The sequence below is a fragment of the Lipophrys pholis genome (assembly GCF_963383615.2).
Source record: "Lipophrys pholis genome assembly, chromosome: 16".
In the NCBI taxonomy this organism is placed as follows: Eukaryota; Metazoa; Chordata; class Actinopteri; order Blenniiformes; family Blenniidae; genus Lipophrys; species Lipophrys pholis.
This window is the reverse complement of record NC_137634.1, coordinates 13,155,509-13,179,879: the sequence shown is the minus strand read 5'-3', so window position 1 is coordinate 13,179,879 and position 24,371 is coordinate 13,155,509. Positions and strand designations below refer to the sequence as shown.

Sequence of the window (24,371 nt, the reverse complement as noted above, 5' to 3'; positions counted from 1 at the left end):
ATCAACAGTTCAACCAAGGAAATGATCCAGTGTGACCTGAGCCAGAACTAACTATAAGCTTTACCAATTAGAGAACGTTTTAAGCCTCATCTTCAAAGTAGATGCTGCTTTAGACTCCCAAACTAAAAGTTGGCGCTTGTTACACAAGAAAGAGGTTTGATTTCACATTGATAAACTCCATGAACCTCCAACTTTGAGAATGAAGTCTCCTACAGCAATAATTTGATACTAACCGTTCTTTTTTAAAGTATGGCCGAGCTTTTTTTTCTATGAGCTTAACATGTTGTAAGGAAAACTTAAAACCTGTTTTATAGGAAGCCACTGAAGAAAAAACATGTCTCCTGCTAGTTCCTGTCCGGGCTCTCCCTAATCAACCTAGGACTTTTTAAAGAGTTATTCAGACACCCTGTTTAGAAAGAATATTAAATGAAAAAGTCCAGTTTAAAAGTAGCAAAAGCATCAACTTCAACATCTGAGCCAACTTTTCCCTGATTCAACTCAAGTAATATTGCATCATGCAAACCGGCTCACTGAAAGCAGTCCTCCAGGTGTAAACTCGACTGGATGGGAAGATATCTGAGACAGATGCTGTTTCAAGAGGAAAATAGAGCGAGACGGCCCCGAAAGAGCCAGGCTTATCTTCAAATCCAAACACAAACAGGATGATGTATGTTGTCATCTCGGCTCACCTGAGTCGACATCGAGTATACCATAAACCCAGTTTATCACCGGAAGCAGCAACAGCTAATAAAGCCATGCAGAGTACTTTCACCTGCAACATATCCCAGAGACACATCTCAATATAAAAAGAAAGAAACACACTAGAATATCTTACATTTTTTTCCTCACATAAAAAAGACAAATCACACGCTGGCTGTTTGACGTTGGGTACGGTGGTGCAGATACACAGCTGGAGTGCTTATGAATGTAATTTATAGACTCCCTCAGTCCGCAGGATGTTAATGATCATCCACATATTTCTTTAAGCTTGAGAGAAATATTGACTGGATGCACGTGGTGCTGAAGATTACTATTGACCAACTACTAATACATTTTTGAACCCATCACACAGGCTGTGTAAAAACCACACGAAATCCAAGTGTTTCACCTGGAGGCAATTCTGTCTATCTCTCTATCTCTCTGTCTGTCTAGAATAGTGTGGAAAACTGTATTGTCACCTATATTATTGCAGCCAATGACAGTGAAAATCAGTCAGCATCTACTCTGGCAGTAAAACTGTACAAATTAAATATTTGGTGAAAATGAAACATAAGTTACCAAAACTAAAACAAGATGAACACATTTTATACATACAATACCATAATCCACCCATCCATGCAATTTTATGTTATATAATGAATATATTTGTATGTATTTTACACTCTTAAGTGAAGCAGTGCCATCGCTTTTTGTCACTATATTTCTGTTTGATTGCACATTTCCTGTATATTAGAAATAAAGCATATTGTCAACAGCATATACGAAACATTCCCTCTTTGCTTTTCTCACAAATCTTACCATTTGTACATGTAAGCCTTCATTCTTCATCCATCTATTTTTTTTTTAATCATCTTCTCATCGATAGAGCTCTCTATTCAAACAATTCTACAACAGCTACTATTTCTTACAAATCAACCTGCCCCAGCTGATTAAAAGAAAAAAAGTGACTTGAGTTGAACAGTTTATTTGCAGTAAAAGTTTCATTGTTCTAGCGGGTGCTTTAACAGGACTGGACATCCCAGTCCTCAGTCATAGCCAGTGTGTATTTGCCCTCCTGCCCCCAACACAGCAAACACAGAGGTGGGAATGGATGTGCTTCTAGAATAATGACTGTTTTCGTCCACGACATGTCTCGGGGCCACCGAGTGATCAATATGGCAGTGCAGCTGCTAGTGAAAGTGTTGTAAGTAGTGCCCCCCCCCCCCCCCCCCCCCGTATTTCTTGCTCAGTTCTCCACCTGAGGATTGGGGCAGTGTATTTATCTTCTTTTCATGTTTCTTCTTTTCACTCTTCTATGTGTTTCTCAGTTTCTTTCCCCCTTCCATCTTTTTTTTTTCTTCTGCCTAGCACCCAGGGTTTTTTTCCTCTCACTTGCCGCATACACGCCAGCAGAGTCAATAGGTTTGTCCTTATTCACACCACGGTGCCTTATTTCCATTACAAGACAGAATGGACATGGGCTACTGCTTGGATCACATCTCACATCTCCCATCTCGCTTTCATACATTTTCCAGAAGGTAGTCAGAGGGTTTTTCATTCCTTCCCTCTGTGGCTGTGGGGACTGCGGTGAATGTTTGAGCAGATTGGCTGTATAGACGCTGCAGAATGAGCTCCGTATCAATGTGACTCCCCTCAGAACAACTCATTCCGTGCTCCTTTCGCTCTTATCTCAGGTCGTACATGCTCGACTGGGTACAAAAAAAAAAAAAAAAAGCCCCTCTACAAAAGCCACTTGTATCTGATCAAGTGTTCTCCAAAAAAAACACAACAAAGGTTCCTGGTTACACGGCTGCCTCGCCCTGCAGAGGGGCTGAGCACACACGTCGTGACTCTTAAGTTGGCGTCACAACATATTCAAGAGCAGCATTAGCTATTTTGACAGAAATGCAGATTATCTTATGCTGTACAAAATTTGAAGACTTTAGTCTCTTGCCTCACACTTGAAAAGAAACTGTGATGATTCAGAAGCTGAATATGCAGCTGAAGCCGCTTAAGTGCAAGAAAAGAAGTGCAAGAATGTGTGTTTTCAACAGAAAACTTTCTGTAATGTTGTAAAAGTGCTCCTCGTCTCGATGTGGCCCTGAGTCTGCCGGCTTCTTATTGAACCTTCTCAACGCACCTCATGCTATCAATTCCCAGAAGAAGGAAAAGGCGGTAAGAAAATTGAAATATTAACGATTCAGAGGCAGCATTGTATTGGCATGTGACATGCCAACCTGTCAGAGGTGATGTGGATTGATGCATTTGTAGGAATACGTGCGTATCTGTTTCGAATGACAGATGACTGACGGATGTCTGAAACGCTGCAGAATCACTTGGAAAACACAGTCAGTGCCAGTTGCCCTTTCGTCTCCACTCTGCAATATGCCGCTGATACTAAAAGCTGCTGCTGGCACAGTTTTTACCCACTCCTGATCTTTTATGAACAATTTCAGTGGGTAAGCGCAGCAGCAGCAGGCTTCAGTCGAGTGCGTTGGCCATCTGACCCAGCGTTTTCCCATTTGGCCTTTCAGAAACGTTGTTTGTTGTTCAAATTCTTCATTGGCAAAAAAAAATAAGCCAACCAAAATAAGTACACCAGTTTGTTTCAAAATGAGGGTCGCCGTCAGAGCTGTCCGTGGTGCTGAAACCAGCCAGCAGTCGTATGCTGTAGTCCAGGGTTCCCCAGTTCCGGGCCTCGAGGGCTGGTGTCCTGCATGTTTTAGGTTTCTCCCAGTTGCAGCACACCTGAATGCAATAAGGGCTTCGTTACTTGGCTGTTTCACAAGCTTGACGATGACCTCAACATCAGATTGAAGTGTGCTGAAGCTGGGAGAGAGCTAAAATGTGCAGGACACCAGAACCTCGAGGCCCGGAAATGGGAAACCTGCTGTAGGCTGTAACCAAGAACTCAACACTAATTTTGCTATTTCAAATTTTTCAATTAGGCTAAAATACATTTTGCTGGTTAATAGTTTTTGATTGCAATTGTTCAGCTTTGTTTGATGTCTTTCGCAAGACCAACTTTTGCAGCCTTGAAAAGAAATGCTGATATGAGAGTTTTGCATGACTCATAAAAACGTACTCTCACAGTCTTAAAACATGCATTTGAAGTTGAGTAGTACTTATAACTTGCTTTTAGGTGTGAATGTATGTGGGTGTGTCTGTTTTTAAGATTTAAAATTATTCATCATCGCTTTTCTAAAATGTTCATCAGATATGAGCATTTCCAGGATGTATTTTTGCATTGATAATGATAAAAACATTTAGAGTTGTAAGGACATATTGGTTACTCATAGACTATTCTTTTACTGGTTTATCCCAATTGTGACCTTATTTGACTGTACTTGGCTCCTGAAAGGGAGTTTGACAACTCTTGCGTAAACAGTCATTACTTGATCCCTTTCACCTCTGTCTTTATTTTCTCTCTCCTCATTTCTCTCTTTTCCATGGCTCAGATATTTCTTTCTTCCGCTATATTTCCGCTTTTATTCATTCCCTCCACCAGCTTTAGCTGATTAGTCGAAATCTGTTTTGCTGCCTGGCGCAGCATGAAAGCAACTCTCTGCACAAGCATTTTTCACAGTGCTAAAAACCGCAAGGACCTCTTTCTGCAAGAGGCTGGAGAGGCAGAGAGGAGAATCGCTGTATGAGCTCAGGAACATGTGACTATTATTTATCTTGTGAATGCATCGGGTTGCCCGAGCACAGCGGTGTGTCAGAGTGTCTCCTAAAGAGGCACGCTTGCATATTTCGAAATCTCAGATATGTCAAGAGTCTTATGTCTTTGTTGGAGGGTATGAATGCAAGTGCAGATACACGTCAGCACTGCATGACAGTGCCCTCACTTATTAGTGTTGCTGTGTGTGGATGTGAGTGTTTTTCAGAAGGCTTTTGGTTCGCAGGCTGCCGCTCTCTGGCCTGAGGATTTTTTTCACACACAGGACCAGGCATTCATCCAGTATTGACTATAATGTAGAATCAGCCCACACATGGCAGAGCTCAGTCAATGAGCGCCAATCTGAATCACCGCATCAAGGCAGCAGAGATTCAAGGGCCCGGATGCTTTGTGTGTGCGTGTGTCTCAGACGCCACGAAAACACACACACACTTACACCAATGCACAGAGGTGGAAATAATAAAAGGGAAGACAAGAGTAACTGGATGAAAACAAAAACCAAAACAGTTCAATAAATGGTACAGAGAGAAAATGAAAAGAGAGGAGAAATGAGGCAAAGTGAGGGAAATAATGCCACAGGAGTCAAGGTGATGTTTCCAGAGAGGGGAGGAGGAAAACAACAACCAAAGGAAAAGAAAGGTAATCAGAACACAAACAGTAGATGAAACATAAATGGAGAATACGAGAAGAAAAGAGATGGGAGGAACAAGCGGTTATGAAACGGAATGGAAATCGGGAAAATAAGAGATTAAAGGAGGGAATGAACAGAGGAGCAAATAATTTAATGGGGGTAAGAAAGAATGGACGGAAAGGAAAGGAAAGGAAAGGAAAACAACCAGAAGACGACAAAAGAGGCCATAATGTGAGAGAAAAATAAAGGAAGTGGAGCATCAGAAAGGAAAATGGGGCATAGAAGGCCAAAGAGAAGAAAGGAAATCCAAACAAAAGGAAGGGATAAGAATGATGACAAAGGAAAGGAGGGCATAAGGAATGGAAAGAAAAAGAGTGCTTGATAGTTAGAAAAATAAATAGAAAAGGAAGTGTGACAAAAGGGAAAAAAAATTAGCATAAGGAAAGCAAGCACGAGAAAAGAGTGTTAAGAAAGATGGAACAAGGAAAAGACACATGGGAAAGGAAAAGAGGGTTCAAAGACAGAAAAGGAAATAAAAGGGGGCATGAGGAGAGCGGAATAAACAAGTAGGTGAGAAAACACCTTAAAAAGACAAATGTAAGGAAAAAAGAGCTAAAATAAACCTGAGAGGAAACAGGATGAGACATGAAACCACGGGGGCAGACACTGAGGACATGATGACTTAAGCGAGGAGAGTTTGGTGAGGAGTGAGAAGAGGAAGCAAAAAAGAAAACATGTGAGGAAGTGGAGGGGGCGGAAGACGAGATGCCTCTCTCCAACAGATGGACTGGTATCAGCGGTGTGTGAGTACAGGCCGTGATGAATAGCTCCTTTTTAGAGGCATAAGCCTCTCTGTGTGCTCTCTGGAGAGGAAGAGGTGAAAGCAAAGCACTGACTCATTGAGGAAGGAAGGGGAAGGATGGCGGCTCAGCAGACATACGCTGACACTGTGCATGTCACTGCAGGGGGACGAGGACACAACGGGGAGGGGAGGCGCAGAGGAAGAAATCCCATACGTGTATCCAGATGTGCACTCCTCTCCCTCCCCGCATGCTGCAGCTGCTTCCATCTAGTGTCCGGCTCGGCTCCAATCAGCACAACATGCGCTAGCGTCAGTCGGCACACTCGCCCGTGGCTCTGTCTTTGACGCTGATGCTGATTGCGGCTGGCTGCTGCTCCACATACAGCCCCGGGGCTTCACATTTATCAGCTGGTAATCAGCTGGCCCTTTGCACACTTTGCTTGCTTCAGCCGGCACCGTGCATCGTACGTACCATGAGGCACAATCGGACTTGATGTGATATCATGTTGTTCTATGATGCGCAGGCAGCTCACCTGCTTCTGATCTCTTCCTGGAGATCCATGCAATTACGTAACTGAGGGTAGTGGGAGGCTGCAGCCAATCCCAGCTGGCTTTGTTTGGGGGTAGGGGGTGGGGGGTGGTGGTTACACACCGGATTGACAGGCGACATGTCAATCACAGGGCAATCACAGAGAGACAGACTGCAGTGGGTGGAGAGGGTGACAGAGCACATTATAAACACACCCTCCCCTCAGAGTTTTCACTGGAATAAGAGTTTATCTTCTGATGTATTTTGTGGATTTTACTGCCATGGGTACGCACTGGTTTTTCCACATATTTAAACATATTTACATGTACGTGTGTGTATACATGTGCATGTTTATATGTGCATGTGTACAGTATATGCATTCGTGTTTGAATGCCTGTAGTAGACGTGTATGTATGTCTGTGCGTTTTAATGTTTCCACATTGTATTTCGTGTCATTTCGAAGCACTTTGAATTACATCGAACTGTCTGAAAGCGGCTGTGAATGTGAAGGCAGTCTGGTCAGTGTGTTTAGCACAGCCTTAATCAAATGGCTTCCTGTACACCAGGAACCTAAACAGCTCACGCATGAACTACACGGTTGCGTTTTTCATTCAGAGTGATCCTAAAAATGTGTGATCACACACTTTATTAGACTTTGCAGCATTCCTCAAAGTTTGACTCAGTAACTTTTGCACCTTGTTCTTATTTAAATCATTTTCTCTTGTAAAAAGAAGGCATAATGTTACAAAAAAATTTAATCACGACGCACTTGTCTGTTCACCTTGGCACTGTGAGCTTTTAATGTCTCCCAGAGTTGAAGTATAATCGAACACATTTTAATTAAACAGGACCTATTTTCTACAGTTTTGCTTTTTTCTAAGGGACTCATGGTGCAGTTTTTATGAGTCACAGTTTTAAAATCTTAAGACATCCTTTGTTTTATATTTCATGCTGGAGTTACATGCATCTCCTGAGCTTATGATTCAGATTATATTGATGACGTTCACAAGTGTAGGAAAGTTCATATTGCACTCCTGAGGCAAATCATTTACAGGGATGATGCAACCATCAAGAGATTAAATGTGCAAGAAACGCTAAAACTGTAATGCATATAAAATCCATTTATACAGAAGAACATGGTACATCTATTCACAACAGTAAAAATGAGTAATCTATATAAATAGTTGTGTTTAAGCATATCAAAATTACCCATTGTAGTTGTAACTTTAGGCCTTTTTTTTTTCTGAACGTTAATGATTGCTGTCTATTTGCATGCAGCAGTAATTTGACACCAGCCTCATTGCTAATGACTAATCTGACTGACTCTTTCTGAAGAAGTCTCCGAAAAGTGATTGTTTTTAATAGGATATTATCAATAATTATCTATATCCTTCAATATGAATACACAGTGTTCATCATATGTGCTGAAGTCAACTATAAAAAAATAAATAAAGAAATTGCACACTTCTCAAAAGTCATTGCAAATGTGAAATATTGCTTGTACTGTATAGAATATAAAGCTCACTACTACCCAAAGATGTGGCTATACTGTGATGGATTCAAACTATGGCGATATGGGACAGAAATACACCGGTAATATACTTCAAATTAATTGCCCTACACAAAGTGAAAAGACAGTTGCACTCTGGCATAATGATAAACAATGCTTTCGCAGCACAACACGCTAACAATGAGCCAAAACAGCTGCTCATTTGTAGCGCAAACAGGTTCAGTCAATACAGTCAATAGCGGCAAAGAAGCTGCCGCGACCGGAGGGACTCGTTTTAGCTTCGTCTGCAGCTTCCCACCTTGCACTCGGTGTCCTTTTTAATATGTTTATTTGGCAGGAAACATGTGCAAAGACCTCAGTCTCAAGCAATAAGAAGAGCGGCTTTGAATCACATTAAGCAAACGCGGCTGCCGTCCCCGGGCAGGTGGACGCAAATACTGCAAGGTAAATGTTGAGGTTAAGACAATAGACTGTTCAAAAATCCGGGCACATGAAAATGAACATCAGAAACATTGATTTTACAACCTGGGATGTAATATCAGTTCATTCTGAGGAGATATGTGCACCTTCAGATGAAATATCAAAGAATCACAGAAGTGAAGTTAAGAGTTTTTTGGTTTGTTGTTATGAATAAAATAAAGGTTGATTTAATTTCGATTTTTTTTTTTTTTTTTTTTTTTGTGAGGCCATACAGCAGAAATAAGTTTGCCACTTCAAACAAACCTGTTTCCTACCTTCGATGATAATACTGTGGATTTGTATCCTGGACTGCCAACATTTGACTTCAGCTTGGCGTGACAATTTCTTTTTTTGGGGGGGGTGCACACGCATACATATCCCACATTACAACCAACATTTCACAAAATCAATGGCAGGAAACATTCATTCAGGTATCAGGTGTTTGCAAGTTACCGCAGGAAGAGAGAAGATTGGACCCCCCCCCCCCCCCCCCCCCCCCCATCCAAAAAAAGAAGGAATTAATTGGAGACGCTGTATTCCCCAGCATGCCTTCCTCCATCTGTTTTTTGAGAACAGACCACGGAAAATAAGTGCCGGGTAGAACTAATATTTGTTTCTGTTTTGGAACTGAGTAACAACGGTAGTGAGGACTCATCAAAAGCTGTGTAATGGACTGTGATCTAAAGTCATGAGGGTAGTAATAGGTTCTTGTAATGTGGAAAAACAGGAAGTTGCTCATTGATCTAAAAAGTGGCGTTGAAAGTAAGAAAAGTGAGAGTGTGATTCATATTTTAGTGTGTTCGTAGCTCCGCTTCATCCCTGTTATAAATAACAAAGGAACATTTTTCAAGGTACTTATAGTTGCATAATATGTGATTATTGTCTTCTTTTTCTTGCCTCTAATTTGAAACCTCTGTGTTTTTGTTCTTTGCGCCACATGCGATTCACCACCAGTCGTGGTTCACAAGATTTTATGTTGAGTTTGTCGTGGTTTTTTTGTGGTTTTTTGGGGCATTTGTTGTCGATTGTTGTGCCTTTGTGCTTGTAAAGTGCGACATGTACATTGCACACTTCGATCTCACAATAACTCTAAATTTGCAATCTAATCTGGAGCCCTGATGCGTCAGTTCAAACATTTGCTTTTCAGTTTAACTAAAAGCTCACCAAACAAACACTCTTTTAATAAAAATGCAACCCGATCCACGGAACAGCAGATAGCACTTTTAAGTGTGTGGCCAAGAAATCAGCGTGGCAGCAGTGAAAGTTAACTTCCTTATTGCTCAGTGTTAATAAAAAAAAAAAAAAAGAAGAAGAAGAGTGAGCAAGTGCAGAAAATTTATGTTCTGAGAAATTTGAATTTTTGTACTTGAGCATTCACAATGAGAAATATAATGTATTTGGTTAGATTTGAGGCGTAATAACCAAATAAACATATTATGGCCTGATTCACAATTAAAGGAAAATATTAAGCTTTAAAAAGAGTGAAATGCCCATTCCCCACATCTGATAAACATCATTTCTGTTTTGGGATTTATTTTTTCACCACAAAATCCCCGCTGTCTTTGAAAAACACTGAGAACAATGTCATCCCATTTTGCGGGCTGTTTTCCCAACAGCTAAAATGTCATGAACTAGTTCTTCCCTTCAGACGAACCGTGGCCATTCTGACATGATGCATGCCTTTGCATGTGAAGATGTGTGTGTGTGTGTGTGTAGGTTTGTGCGTATGAGTGTGTCTTCCATGTGTGTTGCCTCAACCAGCAGTCCCTCTTGGCACCGGCATCCCTCTAATGGGGAGCAAGGGGCTGCAGAGGGCGTGGAGGAGGTGGAGAGGGAGCCGGGTTGCCAGAGCACAGGTTAATCCACTAATTGGGAGCAAAGGGAGACGGGTTGCCAGATTGTGATGGCCACCAGGAGGGGCCGTTTAAGGGGGACATCTGTTCCTGCTGGAGAACAGCCGCCCTCACAGCTCCCCAGTTTCCTCTCTGACACTTATCTTCTTTATACACAAACCTGACAGTGACGATGTAGACCCCCCCCCCCCCCCCCCCCCCCCCCCTTCGCTCTTCACCCGTCTAACCCCCTCCCTCCAGAGACTCTCGTGTTACATACAACTCATAGAATCTATTTCACCTAACTGCCCCGACCGGACGACGAACCAGGATCCGGTTGGAGAAGGATAAAAGCTTTTCAAGAAGCTCCTTCAGATCACTTACTTCAGGAACAGAAAGGACTCGTCCAGCCAGAGATTCAGGGCCGACAAAAACCGAACCAGCAATGCGCTTCATCACATCTCAGAGCCTGATGTGCCATATTTCAACCTGCTCAGTTAGTCTCTTCACATGTTAAAGAAGTGAAGCCCAGGTAGATCTCCACGGAACAGTCGCAGAGAACCATGTGTTACATCTAATACTTGCTTTCTGATTCAACTCTTTTATCTCTCAAGAAGAGATTGAAATGTAGGTGAAGTAACATACTGCATGCAATTTAAGAAATTTAGGGCCAAAAAACTGCAAACTGCACCTAACTGTACCAAGAGTTGAAACAGAACGTGTCAATCTCACCAGAGATTCCTGGTCAACAAAAGCAAGTGTGTGTGTGTGTGTGTGTGTGTGTGAAACACCAGCAATATGTTTTATCACACATCAAACAGTAACGGGGAACAATGAGTTCTTTCTGATTCAGCTCTCAAGAAAATGTTAACAATGTGAAGTTGTGAATGTTTTTTTTGGGGGGAGGTTTGACCGTTGTCCTTTTGCAATGCCATTAGGGGAAAAAGAAAGTCACAATGTTCTCACAAATAGAAGAGATAGCACCCCTCAGCTTCACAAATCTGTTTTTGAGGGAGGTAGAAACTACATCTAAGACGTTTTCAGACCTGGAGGAGACAAAATTCTCGATGTGTTTGAATGATAAATACTGAATGAAAGCATTCTCTGTCTGTTTCCAAGAAAAGTTCAGGGCACCTTGAAGAAAACTTGTACGAACATTTCTGCAACTGGAGAGAAGATCCAGGCCCAAAACTTGTTTATAACTGTGAGGTGGAACTCAAACCTCGAGTGAACTCCTTTTTTTGTTTTACCTGACTGAACTTTTTTTTCTGCTGTAGGAACGTTACTTAAAGTTGTGTTCTCTGTTCAGGGACAGACACAAAGGGATGACTATTTCAGATGAAGCTGGAAGTCAGCGAGGAAAAAGGAAGTTAATGAGTAAATAGAGCTTATTGTAGGATGAATAGCATGTAATTTAACAGTGTAAGACGGAAATATTAAAAAAAGGAAGAAATAAGTAGAAAAAAGTAGTAAAACTAATATTTATCATATTGAATGTAATGACAATTATGAATCAGCTTCAGTGCAATATCTTATGTAAACCAGGTGTGAATGTTACTGACAATGTACCATTCAGAGATAAACTTAACATATATATTGATTATAAATTGCCAGGCATTCAACCAAAATGAAGTGTGAGAACAGTGAGCGTAAAAATAACTGCATGAGTTCAAGTAGCCACATATGAGAGTTCGCCGTCCTGATTCACTTGTTAAATTCATAAAGAAATCATGTTCATATGATCATTTCTTTTCCTGTTTATTGGTAAAATAGCTACTATCGCTTTGTGTGTCCGATGAGTTTTACCATTCTAGTGTTTTAAAAACAAATCAGAAGGGGAACAGAGGTCAGTACACCACACCACATTTTCTATTCAAAAGAAATGGCTGTTATTTGACACCAGCCTCAATCTCTCTTCGCTACACCGCGAGTGTCGTATCACCATCCATTGTGATTTATTTAATCACAATGAATCTAAAGCCAGAGCTCTAAGTTTGCCCCTTCCTGTGTTCTATCAGGTTACGCCATCCTGCAGGCCATCATGGAGAAGGCGGGACAAAACAACTGGCAGGTGAGCGCCATCTGCGTGGAGAACTTCAACGACGCCAGCTACCGGCGACTGCTGGAGGATCTGGACCGGAGACAGGAGAAGAAATTTGTCATCGACCTCGAGGCCGAGAGACTGCAGAATATGCTGGAACAGGTGATGAAACCATGAACAAGGCTTTGAGCTGCTCTTCACTGAACCTGATGTTTATGCTGGGAAACCATGCAAATGTCTAAATATGCAACAGTGACCAAATGACTGCTTCTTTTTTTTTTTTTTTGCCTTGCTGTTGAACGTCAATGAATCTATGTTATGTGATGCCATTTCATGAAACTGTCAACTGAAAGTGCAATAGTATTACTAAAGATTTCAGGAGTAGCTCGGCTTTTAAGTGATATGCGACCACTTTAACCACAGTATGAACTCCGAAACAAATCATCCTGCATTGTTCTCTCTAATAATACTAAATTAGATTCCCATTTCAGAGTAAATTAGATTTGACGAGTGTTTTGTTTACCATGAACATTCCCAAAAAGGACAATTTCCTTGACTGTCCAACTTGTTTTTCTGACCATAGTGTTATTTTCACTCTGTCAGACCCACTCATTGATGAAATCATGATATGTTACGACACTTTCCTCGTGGATCTGATCTCTGTAAACATAGTCATCAATGTGTCAGCCAGCAACCATGCAGAGTATCTAGTATGTTATCAGAGGTAAATAGCATCATTTGATTGAGACAGCTTAGCATTAATCAAGAGTAAATCGGAAGTCTCTTGCAAGGATCGAAAAATGTGCATTTATCAAGAAAATCTGATAAATACTCTAGGTTGTTAGAACATATTTGTGTCATTAATTCTTTTAGTCAAATATATTGCTGAGATCTTCAAATGGAACCATAAAGCGAGAAAGTCAAATGATCACACTTGTTATGTTTTTCAAATTATAATACCTGAATCTAGTGTCCGTTCCATTTAGATTGAGGACTGGTTCTACGGTCCAAAAACATGCATGTGAGGTCAATTGGTGACCTTAAATTGCACCGAGGTGTGAAAGTGTGTGAGTGTCTGTCTCTGTTTGTCCTGTGATGGACTGGTGACCTGTCCAGGGTGTATCCTGCCCTCGTCCATAGTCGGCTGGGATTGGCTCCAGCGCAACGCGACCTTACGTTGGATATAGATGGAAGATGGATGGATTGACTGGATGAGTTATGATTCCAATCAGCAGCCCACATGCAGTAACATTAGATAAGCCCTATTAGCTGATATTAAAGCCATACAGTCTATCTCTTCACTACTTTCATGGTTTTCTCATGTTGTTGTCAGCCACCTGCAGATCTTTCTTGAGACTAAAGGTTTTATAGATTTTTATGCAATTTCCTGATTTATAAAAGCAAACTTTTGTACAATTACTCATTCATCATTCAGAATTGCTCTCGCCATGTTGACGTCACGGGCTGTTGTCCATTCGAACAGGAAAAAAACCTAGTATATACCTTGGACTGGTCACCATTTTGCCATAGGACTCTTCCAGAGACACACACTTATATCTACAAGCATTTAAAACCAATCAATTAATCTAACAAGCGCTTATCTGGCTCAGGAGGAGCGTGTAAACTCCACAAACGTAGTTTCCAAACTGCAATCAAACCCCATTCTTTTAGTTGTGTAGTGACATAACTAACCACCTTCACACTACTCCACCTGTGGCTTTGTAGACGTTTCTCCACTGGTACACCAAGGTATTTAACACTATCATTCAATAATCTGCCCTTTCAAGACAATAAATCAGCTTTGAGACACACTTTTTTGGCTCAGCTTTGAGCAGCTCTATCTGAATACTTTAGATGTGAATGAGAACAGATCTGTGACACCGTTGAAGCCATTCACCTTTGCCTTAACCTGCAATGCCCCCCACCCCCACCCCCCCCCCCCCCCCGCCAGTTTAACAATGGAAATATCTTTTAATCTCTGCAAATTAATTCAGCAAAACAAACCCAGGAGACTCAACTTCAATGTGCTGCACGAGGCAGAAGCAACTGTTTGACTTATAATGCTGGAGGATATATATAGGAAAGAGGAATATAATGAGCTGACGAGAGTCTTTTTTTATGTTCCGACCACATAATCCCGAGAATCACCTCCATTACTGAGATGTTTTCCAGAGCTCTGCATTGTAATAACATGGCATTAGGACACATTTCTTACAGCGAGCGTTGCCTCTTTTTTTTTTTATGTGGAAGTGCTAATTAAAGGTTTGAACCTGGAAACAGTCTGTTCTGATCTCCAGTGGCGTCAGTTGGCACGAGCACACTCGGAATGCGATGTGCTCCTTCCTCTTCTTCCTCCCGCTTGTCTTCATCCCTTCATCTCTTCCATCTTTCCCCGGGGCAACTGGTGTCTCTGTGATTGTTCAATTATTTAGGAAATCTCCACTCTGACATCTGTCATATTTCTAACAATTTACTTTGCAGATGTATGTGTGTGTGTGTGTGTGTGTGTGTGTGTCTTTATCCCGCAGAGCAGCAGACGTTCCAATCCACCTGTGCTCGATACCAGTGAACAGATCGGCTCCCAAGCAGACGTGATGGATTCTGTCATATTGAGAGCTTTCAGAATGATGCCGGGGGTTTTTTTTGGGGGGGGGGGGTTCTGTAGCAGTGGTCTAATTTACTGGCAAAAACACAAGTATCTGTCATAGTCTGTATTAGTCCCACAAGGCATATTGATCTTATATTTACGTGCCAGATCATCTTGATCCAGGGTGATGATTTTATTGCATAATTGGACTTCCAAGTTTCTTATTAAGTGCTTAATTACGTGGCAAAACCAATGTTACTCGAGAGCTGCTGAATCAGCACAACTCCGCTTCTCTAATAGTGTGTGGTCCTTCTGTCGCTCCTTTCAGGCTGAGAATAACTCATTCAGCGTTATTACAAGCCCTCTGTACGGAGATCAGGAGCTTTATTATTTCCTGCCTCTGCTTCACTGAACTGATAGATTTGAAAAGAGTAGATAATTATTGTCATTGAGACACTGTGAGCAGCTTGCAGTGACCAATTCGCCTGTGGACTAAGAGAAAGTTCGATTTAAGACTTTGATTAGTCTGAACAGGAAAAACGCTCAGAAAAGGCTGTGTTCAGAATTCAACATATTGCGCTGACTTCCTGAAGACTTTACCTCCAACAAAGTAAAGTGAAAACAGTTATCTTATCAGACTGGGTTGGATCACATTGTCTCAGGGTAAATGATATCAATTTGGCCAGATTGTGGCTATCCCTGCCTCGTCCCATGCACGAATTGAATGTTTTAATCTCCTGGATCAAAGTACTGAAAAAACTGTGCTGCTTTTATGAACATGACCTATCTTCAACAATTTTAAGACTTCCAAAGTTGATTCGAGCTCTGCCGCACTGCCGACCTCTCCATTGAGAGTGAAACTCACGGTATTTTCTCTAAGATCCCATACGATCTCACACTAAGGGCCTGATCTGCTACAGCCTGTATTAAGTGACTGCAAACAAATGAACACAGGAGCGATAACATTTCCAGATGATTGTTCTTGTGTAAACACTGTCAAATGCACATAAAGCCCTCATTTAAATACTCCTGTTTGCTCTTGATGTCCCTCATGTGTTGTTCTTAGCAAATCAGCCATGAAATGCATGCAAAGTCAAAGTGCAATCTATTTAGAATCTAATAATGATATAATGGTCTATTTATCTTAGTAAATCAGGCCTGAAGTCGCTAATTTTGGTTGACGTCAGACTTTTAATTTGTCCTCAATACTTTGTAACATTGCATTCACTTCTAAAAATGTGTATTTTACTGAAATATTAGTTTTAAACCTACAAAGGTATTTACATTTTTTTTTTCAATTATTAATAATATAAACACTGCTCGTCAGAAAACATCCTTGCCTCTGGTTCCTCACAGCCTGGATGAATGGATGATATGGAACATTGTAATATTAAAAGAAAAAATGTAATGGCGGTATAATGGTCATTTTAACCACATTCAAACCAGGTGTCTGAAATGACACAGAAATACTGCAATACTGTGTTTACTGGAAGGCAAAAATATCAACTTTATGCAAGGTAGTTTCAATTAGTCCTTTTCGTTCAATTATTTTCAATGATTCTCATAAATCCTTATGGTAGAAGTATTTAGTCACAACTGGCCCTCTGGTAGAATGGGAAAATAAATTCTGTAGCGCTCACGATGATTAAAGTTGCCCTTCAGTAATAATCGACACGATACAAATCGGAATAAAATGTTGCCACGTTGCAGTTAAAACTGCAGTCACACAAGGTTTAAGTTTTCCCTACAAATTCCTACTTCTTATTATGTCCCTAAAATGGGTTTAATAAGCTGTGAAATGGTGTAAAAAAAAAAAAAAAGCTAATTTCAAGTCAGTATATTAAAGGGATTTCCCCTCACAGTGAGAAGTACAGCAGATACAGACGAAAATAAGATACAATTGGAGAAAAAAAAATAAAAAAATCTTAGCACAGTAATAATCAGCCCAGCATTCACTCTTTGAATTTTTAATTTTCATTCATGCCACCTGCTCGGCCAAAGTTATAAATCCCCAGCAAAACACTTAGCAAGCGCCACGCCAGCAAAGACGAATTAAACAAGAGCTTTAACTTAATCGTTTGACGTTTGCTTATTGTGCTGCAAGAAGGCTTTTTTTTTTTTTACATGGCAAGTGATGGAGTGAGAAAAGCATCCCCGGTGATCACGGCGGTGTTTAATGACGGCTTCGGTGGCAGAAGAGGTTTTAAAAGCCATCAATAATGCCGCCTGTTAGAGAACAAAACACACTCGTCTTCCATTGTTATTTTTCTACCTCGACACTCATTTCCAGCAGCGACGGCGCTCCCTCAGAGGAAAAAACAGGCAGCTGCTAAACGTTGCTTTTCCTTTAAGTCTAAATAAACATATATTGTTGGCATTTGGCCGCTTTGACGCCTTAAACGTGGTGATTTTGCTTCAATAAACTCTTCAGTGGATGCTGGTATTTGTCCATCAATCCAGGCTATGTTGACTTTTTACTAGTAAAAATGCAAATATACATAACCTGTTAGAAGACAGGAAAGTAAATAATTCATCAATCAAACTTAACCGATGTTAGTACATTTCATAGCGCTTTACAGATGATTGAAAGGTGACAAAAGGACAAAACCAGTAAGGGCAAGAAACAAGTTTAAAATGAGAAACTATTCAAAAAAAATAAGATTGTAAAAAAATTAAGTAATAAAAATGGTAAGTTTTTATTTTCATTGTATCCATGGTACTCATTATTTAACTTTTTTTGCATTATGTTTGAAATAAAACGACAAGTAGAAGTAGGCAAAGAAAAAAAAACTTGAGAATAACAAGAAAAAAAAATTATACTAATCTATAAACAGTTTGTAATGAATGAATTCTGTCAAAATAAAAGCCAGGCTGAACAGGTACCTTTTGAAGTTTTCCTTTAGTATTTTATCATGTGAAGCTCGTCTTCTTCAGAATATCTTGCAGAGTGTAGAAACTGAAGGATCCATCACCAAAAGTATTTTGTGTCCATAAGAGGTGTGCTTCAGGTCCGAGGGGTCGCAGCAACACATTCAGTGCAGGATGGACATGAAGAACTGCTTTTGTTATTTATCAATACAAAATGTATTATAGTTGTTGTTATAAAAACTGAAAATGAAACCCACCTGGTGATTTGGACAAAGCGACTCGTGTGATCGCTCAGCGCGCATTAGATACTAATCTTTTCTTTGAATTGTTGTGCTTCTGATTGACATACTTAAGGTATTCGTTGTATTTAATGCTGGATTCTGCAGCTGTGATTGCTCCCTAACAGAGTTTTACGTGAGGCACCGGTCTTGGCCAGCAGGGAAGCTGTGGCGGAATTAAAACCAATCCATGGGTTTCCTCAAAGATCCAAAGCAGATTTTATTTTCAGCTTCATTCACGCCCTCATTACCTGGATGTCCGGTGGGATTTCCCAGCAGATGTCAGCTTTCAAAATGAGTTTCTCTCACTGGGACGCAGCCCGGTGGTTGCATGTGTTGTGTAGCTGTGAGGACTGTCATGTCTCTGAAAGCGTGAAGTGTTTACTTCCTCGGCAAGATGCCGACATGACGGCCCGTTCATTTGTTTAGACGTTCGATCTCTCACGCTTGAGACCCGATGGACCCGCTGTGTCAACACACATGCACTGGCCTGTCATATGCATCATTTAATGTAATTAACGTTTGCAATGCTGTAATCCAGTCAGCTTAACGTTGAGCTCTGCTCTGCCTTCTCGCAGATTGTCAGCGTCGGGAAGCATGTCAAAGGCTACCATTATATCATGGCCAATCTGGTGAGAGAAAGGGACTTTGTCTCTCTTTTTTTTTTTTCTATCTTTGTTTCTCTCTGGCTTTCTTCCCATCACATCTATTTTCCTCCATTTGTGCGTCTCCATTTCAAGCACTTCTTACTATCTCCACCCTGTAATTTTCACTCTTTATGTTGAAAAGCTGTATGGTATTGATCTAAAGACTGTGTTCAATAAATCTTTTAGCGCTGAAAGGAGGTAGAAGCCGAACCTGATAATGATATGATGCTGGCTGAATGTTGACATCAATGAATAAAAGCAACGACAAACTTAGAGTCCACTGTCACAGCCCAAACGAATGAAAAGATATAGATCCTTGGAATTCAGCGTTTCTTTTTTGGATGTCTTGTATAATCGACTACAGTTTTTTTCAGTGCAGCACTGCCTCAACTCCAATGTGGCAGTAGGTGTATAGTGATGTAAAACGCAGTATGACCGGATCAAGTATAAACTGTATCAAGCTGCACAGAAAACAATAAGTAGTAATTACTTGATAAGCATGGCCATTACTGTAATCAAACCTTTATTGTTAAGGTCTTCCTCTACCGTCATGGCCATGCCGATCACTTCCTTGTTTCATGTCTGCCAGAGAGAGATCTGTGAGCGTTTGTGACCACTCCTTCCTGTGTTGCTCCTCAAGGGTTTCAAGGACATCAACCTGGAGCGCTTCATGCATGGTGGAGCCAACGTGACAGGCTTCCAGCTGGTCGACTTCAGCAATCCCATGGTCATCAAGTTGATGCAGCGCTGGAATAAGCTGGATCAGAGGGAATACCCCGGCTCCGACGCTCCACCAAAAGTGAGTGATGATATATAGAATTTGATTCTTTATTGAGATTTAATGATACAGACCCCTTTATGGCACATACCGGGTGTTTGAGACCCACCAGATAAACAAACAGGTCTTTGGATTGTTGAAAGAGGGCAACATACTGGCATAAGAATAACATGCAAACGCATTACAGTGAAGCCCCAAGCTGTAGATAAACAGGAACGTGAGCAAGTTACGTCGACTCAATAATCAAATCATAAATTAAAAAAAAACCTAACATGACACTGTAAATGTAGTCCGCTTCGGTACGAGTCTAGCATCAAGTGGATTCAAAACTTTAGTATTTAAAGAAGACAGTGCTGTAAATTGTGAGTTATTCCCTAGATAATGGTGTTTGAATCCATAGTTCATTTAAATAAGCCCATGCAGGTAGTCAGAGCAGCAGAATCAATGTGATGCGGCCAAAAGAAATTTAAAAAATCCATCAGAGGATCTAGCAAAATAAGATGAAGTAAATCTGCAGCACATTGTCAAGGTATTTAAAGCAATAGTGATAATACTAACTGTCTGCCAGGAGAAATAAAGTAATCTGAGATTAACTGTACTCAAGAGCATGTAAGGAACGGGCGTCGTCGTCAGCAGTCAGATCTGCTTCAGCCACCGATAATGCTGCATGCAGCAAGCTGACAGACTGACCCACTTGAAAAAAAAGATTTTTTTCCATCCACGCAGATTGCAAATGGCACTGGGGCAAGAAGGCATCACGCCACGGTGGTTAGCAAACCTCCTCCCCCGAGCAAATCTGTGTGTCCAACAAAGATTTCTATTTTAAAAACCAGGTGCAGTCGAGCGGAAGTGGTGTGAGTCAAGCAGATTGTGTGTGTAGTGTGTGTAGCCTGTTTGCAGTGTGTCTGATGGATTGGGGTGGTTCAAATTAAAAGTTTACACCACAGGGCGATATTGCATGACATTACGTGTGTGTGTGTGTGTGTGTGTGTGTGTGTGTGTGTGTGTGTGTGTGTGTGTGTGTGTGTGTGTGTGTGTGTGTGTGTGTTTATCCCCGCAGTTTCTTGATATATTGCTCTATCTCTCCTGGAAATCCACTCAGGCCTAAATTACTCTGCTCCCCACTAAGTTTGTCCTCAGCCTGAGTCACACTCAGCCCTTCTCTCTGCTAATATATTAACACCACAGCGTTTCGGACCTTCTTGTGGCATGTTTACTCACTTTGCAGAGACAAATGTCCCGTGTTTTGAAGTTCCAGGACTCAGCAGGTAGCAAACTAATGAGACATCCCCGTGCTGTGCGTGACGGCGAGCTCTCGCATAGCAGGATCGTGAAAATATCGCTCCTAATTTCTATGTGTTATGAACACACAATGTCGTATTTTACCCCGCATCAACAAGCGCAATGTGTTTGTTCCTAGATGCTTGAATTATCGGGACTCGAACAGACGGCAACGTGTAATAAATACTCTACACGCCAGGTGAAAGCGCCGCTTTTTCTGAGGCAGAAACATCCAAACAAACTGAGTGGGGCTCTCCGTAGAATTCTATTTACTTGCCCAACATCTGGATGTTGCAGAAATGCATCACCTAACACATAGCACCTCAAATATGCAGCAGGAGGCAGATGGTTTGGGATTTTAACTGCTAATTACAAGTACAGTTGTAGTACAGTGATGACAGAAATGAACACATTCAGAAAGAAACTGCTGGGCGAAGCCGTTTAGATAATTGCATGACGCTTTTTATTGACTACATTAGGCCTTGTCCATTACTGTCGCACGTTTTGTTGAAGTATTTTATTTTGCTGTTTTAAGGGGGGGGGGGGGGATAACCAAATGGTGGTAAACCAGTGTTGAGCCTGCAAAGCTTTCATGATATTTGACTCGACTGCTTTTATGATTCCTGTGTGAGCCTCCCATCCCATCTGTGCACCGGATCAAGGGCCAGACGAGGTGTGCCGCTTGTGGACTGGAAATGACTTTGTAGATCCATAATATCTGATCTTCTGATTTTCTTATACTTCTGGTATTTTTTTTAGGCATTACCTTCACCTCAATTCTTCTGCACAGTAATTAGATCTTAGAATGCTAACTGAGAGCGAGATTTGCTGCAGTCTAACTTGTAGATTTAGTTTGAGGGTCTCTTGATTGACAGTTTAGGAATACAGTTACAGGAAACCAAAAAAAAAAAACAATCTGGACTCAAACCCGGTCTGCTGTGTGTGAATGTAAGTGTCAACCACGACGTCACATCTCTGAAAGCTTTCAAATTAACACAAAGGGGGAATGAGTTAAAGCCACCAGGTAACCAGACAAGTAAGCATGCTGACCGCTATTTCACACCACCGTTTCAATGTAAAAGCTCTTTTCATTCAAATTGGATAAACACCCAGGGAAAACATACAAACCACAGAAGAAGTCTAATGTTTACTATCAGTGTACTTATACCAGCAATTACATTATGTGAAAAAGAAAACGTGTCAAACTCTGTATTCCCCTGAAAACAAGACGGTAGCTCAGTGATGGACCGATGACTGACCGACATCTCCAATTTGTTCACCTTTTTAAACACCTCATTTTCAGGGATAAAAAGAACAACGGTCTTTGCAGCGTTGTCGGTGAAGTTGAAGATGTAAAGAAGAGTTTGAGGAATCAAAGTTTTGACCCTACCATCTCTCACCTTGATTGTTTGTGTGTGTGTGTGTGTGTGTGTGTGTGTGTGTGTGTGTGTGTGTGTGTGTGTGTGTGTGTGTGTGTGTGTGTGTGTGTGTGTGTGTGTGTGTGTGTGTGTGTGTGTTGAGAGTGTTTGTTAGGGGGCAGCTCGTCAGAGAGTAACAGGGGGATGGCGTGCAGCCGTCTCCACAGAGAGCCATAATGTCACAGTGAGCAGTGGGCTAATGAATAGGATTCACCCCCGGCCGGAGGCAAAGTTAATGAACTCCTGCTAGCCGGGATAATTAATGCCAGACTGCTACCCTGGCTGGACTAAACACTCGCCTTTTCCCCTTTCTTTCTCCCCCTCAAATCACTCTCCATCGTGCTGCCTTTTCGTCATTCCCTCAATTAGTTTCCCGCTGTGCCAGCGGTGAGTTTTAGGGAAATGTATGGCTCATGAGCAAGAGGGTGATCTTTCTTTCTTTTTTTTTCTTTTTTTTTTGAGACAATAATCAGAGGCAGCACGGCGTCCTCAGGTCAAAGATAGATTAGGGGAAATTGGGAGGCTGATACTGTGGGGACTGCGCTCTGCTCCTCTCTCCCTCTCCTCCTTCTCATTCCCAGAAAATAATGAGCAGAGGAAAAGTGCTGCCTCTTTGTAAAAGCCGTGCTCTGCTTGGCCCTGCAGAAACGCAGCGTGCTCTCAGAGGCGGCCTTAACGCAGATTGTTTTTAAAGAGATCTGACCAGCGAATATTGCAGGAACATTTTGCCTGTCCGGCCAAATCAGCATTTAATTGGCCTCATACCTATTCCGGGCGTGCGTCACCCAGCACTGTATGTATATACCCCAAAACATGCAGGCCAGCAGGGTGGCCTCAGCTTGCAGAGCTGCTGATTTAAAAAAAAAAAATCACATGGCCTGTACCTACTGGGGTTATTTTCCTCCTTTTAATAAATCCAATCGAGCAGAGTTGAGCCATAATTTCTCGAGCAGTGGTTTTTATGTGATGCTAAGCTGCTTTTAAAACCCAGAAATGTGCACATAAAGCAGCTGGGTCTGCACACAGTAATGTCTGATCACCTCCTCCTGTCTCCCAGTACACCTCGGCGTTGACTTATGACGGGGTGATGGTGATGGCCGAGGCCTTCAGGAACCTGCGCAGGCAGAAAGTGGACATTTCCAGGAGAGGAAATGCCGGCGACTGTCTCGCAAACCCAGCGGCCCCGTGGAACCAAGGCATAGATATGGAGCGTACTCTCAAACAGGTGAGAGAGAACAAACATGTTGTTTATAATTAAAAGCAAACATAATTTAAAGATGTTTTCTCTATTGTATGCGCCTGGGGTGTAACGGAACGTAATGATCGTTGGCATTCTGAATGTAATAAAGCAAATAATGTAATGAAATAGCCAAAGATTTTATACAACTATAATTGAGAGGGCTGCAGAGTTTGTATCCTCAATGAATGACGTCGACCTCATCCACTATGCCTATTTTTGATGAGCAAACTGTAAAAAAAAAATGCTTTTATTTCCCAAGAAATCCATCTTTATTTCTGTTTTATTACATTATTGGCCGCAGTTATTGCATTTTGAAAGGGTTGTTTTAGCGGTGCGTCAATCGTGTGATAACTATGACATCATTGGCAAAATGTCATTATGATAATGGAGCGAATATCTTTTTACACTATTAGTTATTGCATTATGCGTTTTAGTACAATCGACACAGCCTGAGTTTTCACCTTATTGGCAGGTATTACGTTGTTGGTTGTTACATCGTATTGCTTCAGGAGAGAGAAGAGAAAAAGTACTACTGTGCATCAGAAAGAAAACTGATAATCAGAGCTAAAAAAAATTCTAATCCTACATTACATATGAAACATCTACATTAACATTTTAAGCAAAACATATTGTCTAACAGGCATATTTTCTTTTATTGGCAATGAAGGTTTAAAATGAAGTAAATTAAGAAAAAACACATTGATCCATTTGAGTGACTGTAAAGTAAGTCATTTAAATACGATGTTCATTTCTTTCAGTTATTTGATTATCAAGTTTCTCTTTATGAGAGCCTCATAATCTCAGCGGATGAAAAAGAAAAAGTCATGCCACGCTTCTTTTGTAATCCCCGTGCTTACATGTATCTGTTTACACACTCACAGAGAGCAGGAGTGGCTCCCAGCAGCTGCAGATATGTCTGTGTTGGCTTGTGTGTTATTGAAAAGGAGAAATTAACTGAGAACGTCTCAACTTGTTTCATGCTGTTTTCACTCTGATCTTCACAATCTCGGCCTCGATGGGCTGTTGCATCTTTGAAGAGGCGAGCGTGAGCTGGCATGTTTATCCTGGCGTAATGCCTCCGAGCACTACCTG

The 24,371-nt window shown here is 41.3% G+C and overlaps 1 protein-coding gene across 1 annotated transcript in view; it reads left to right on the top strand.

Annotated features, from left to right (window-relative positions):
* LOC308121713 (glutamate receptor 4-like) overlaps positions 1-24,371 on the top strand; it is a 138,911-nt gene that overhangs the window by 69,339 nt on the left and 45,201 nt on the right. The window contains 4 exon segments of the mRNA XM_080483130.1: positions 12,160-12,344; positions 18,494-18,547; positions 19,203-19,361; positions 23,097-23,264. Of these exon segments, the coding sequence (XP_080339256.1) occupies positions 12,160-12,344; positions 18,494-18,547; positions 19,203-19,361; positions 23,097-23,264 (566 nt within the window).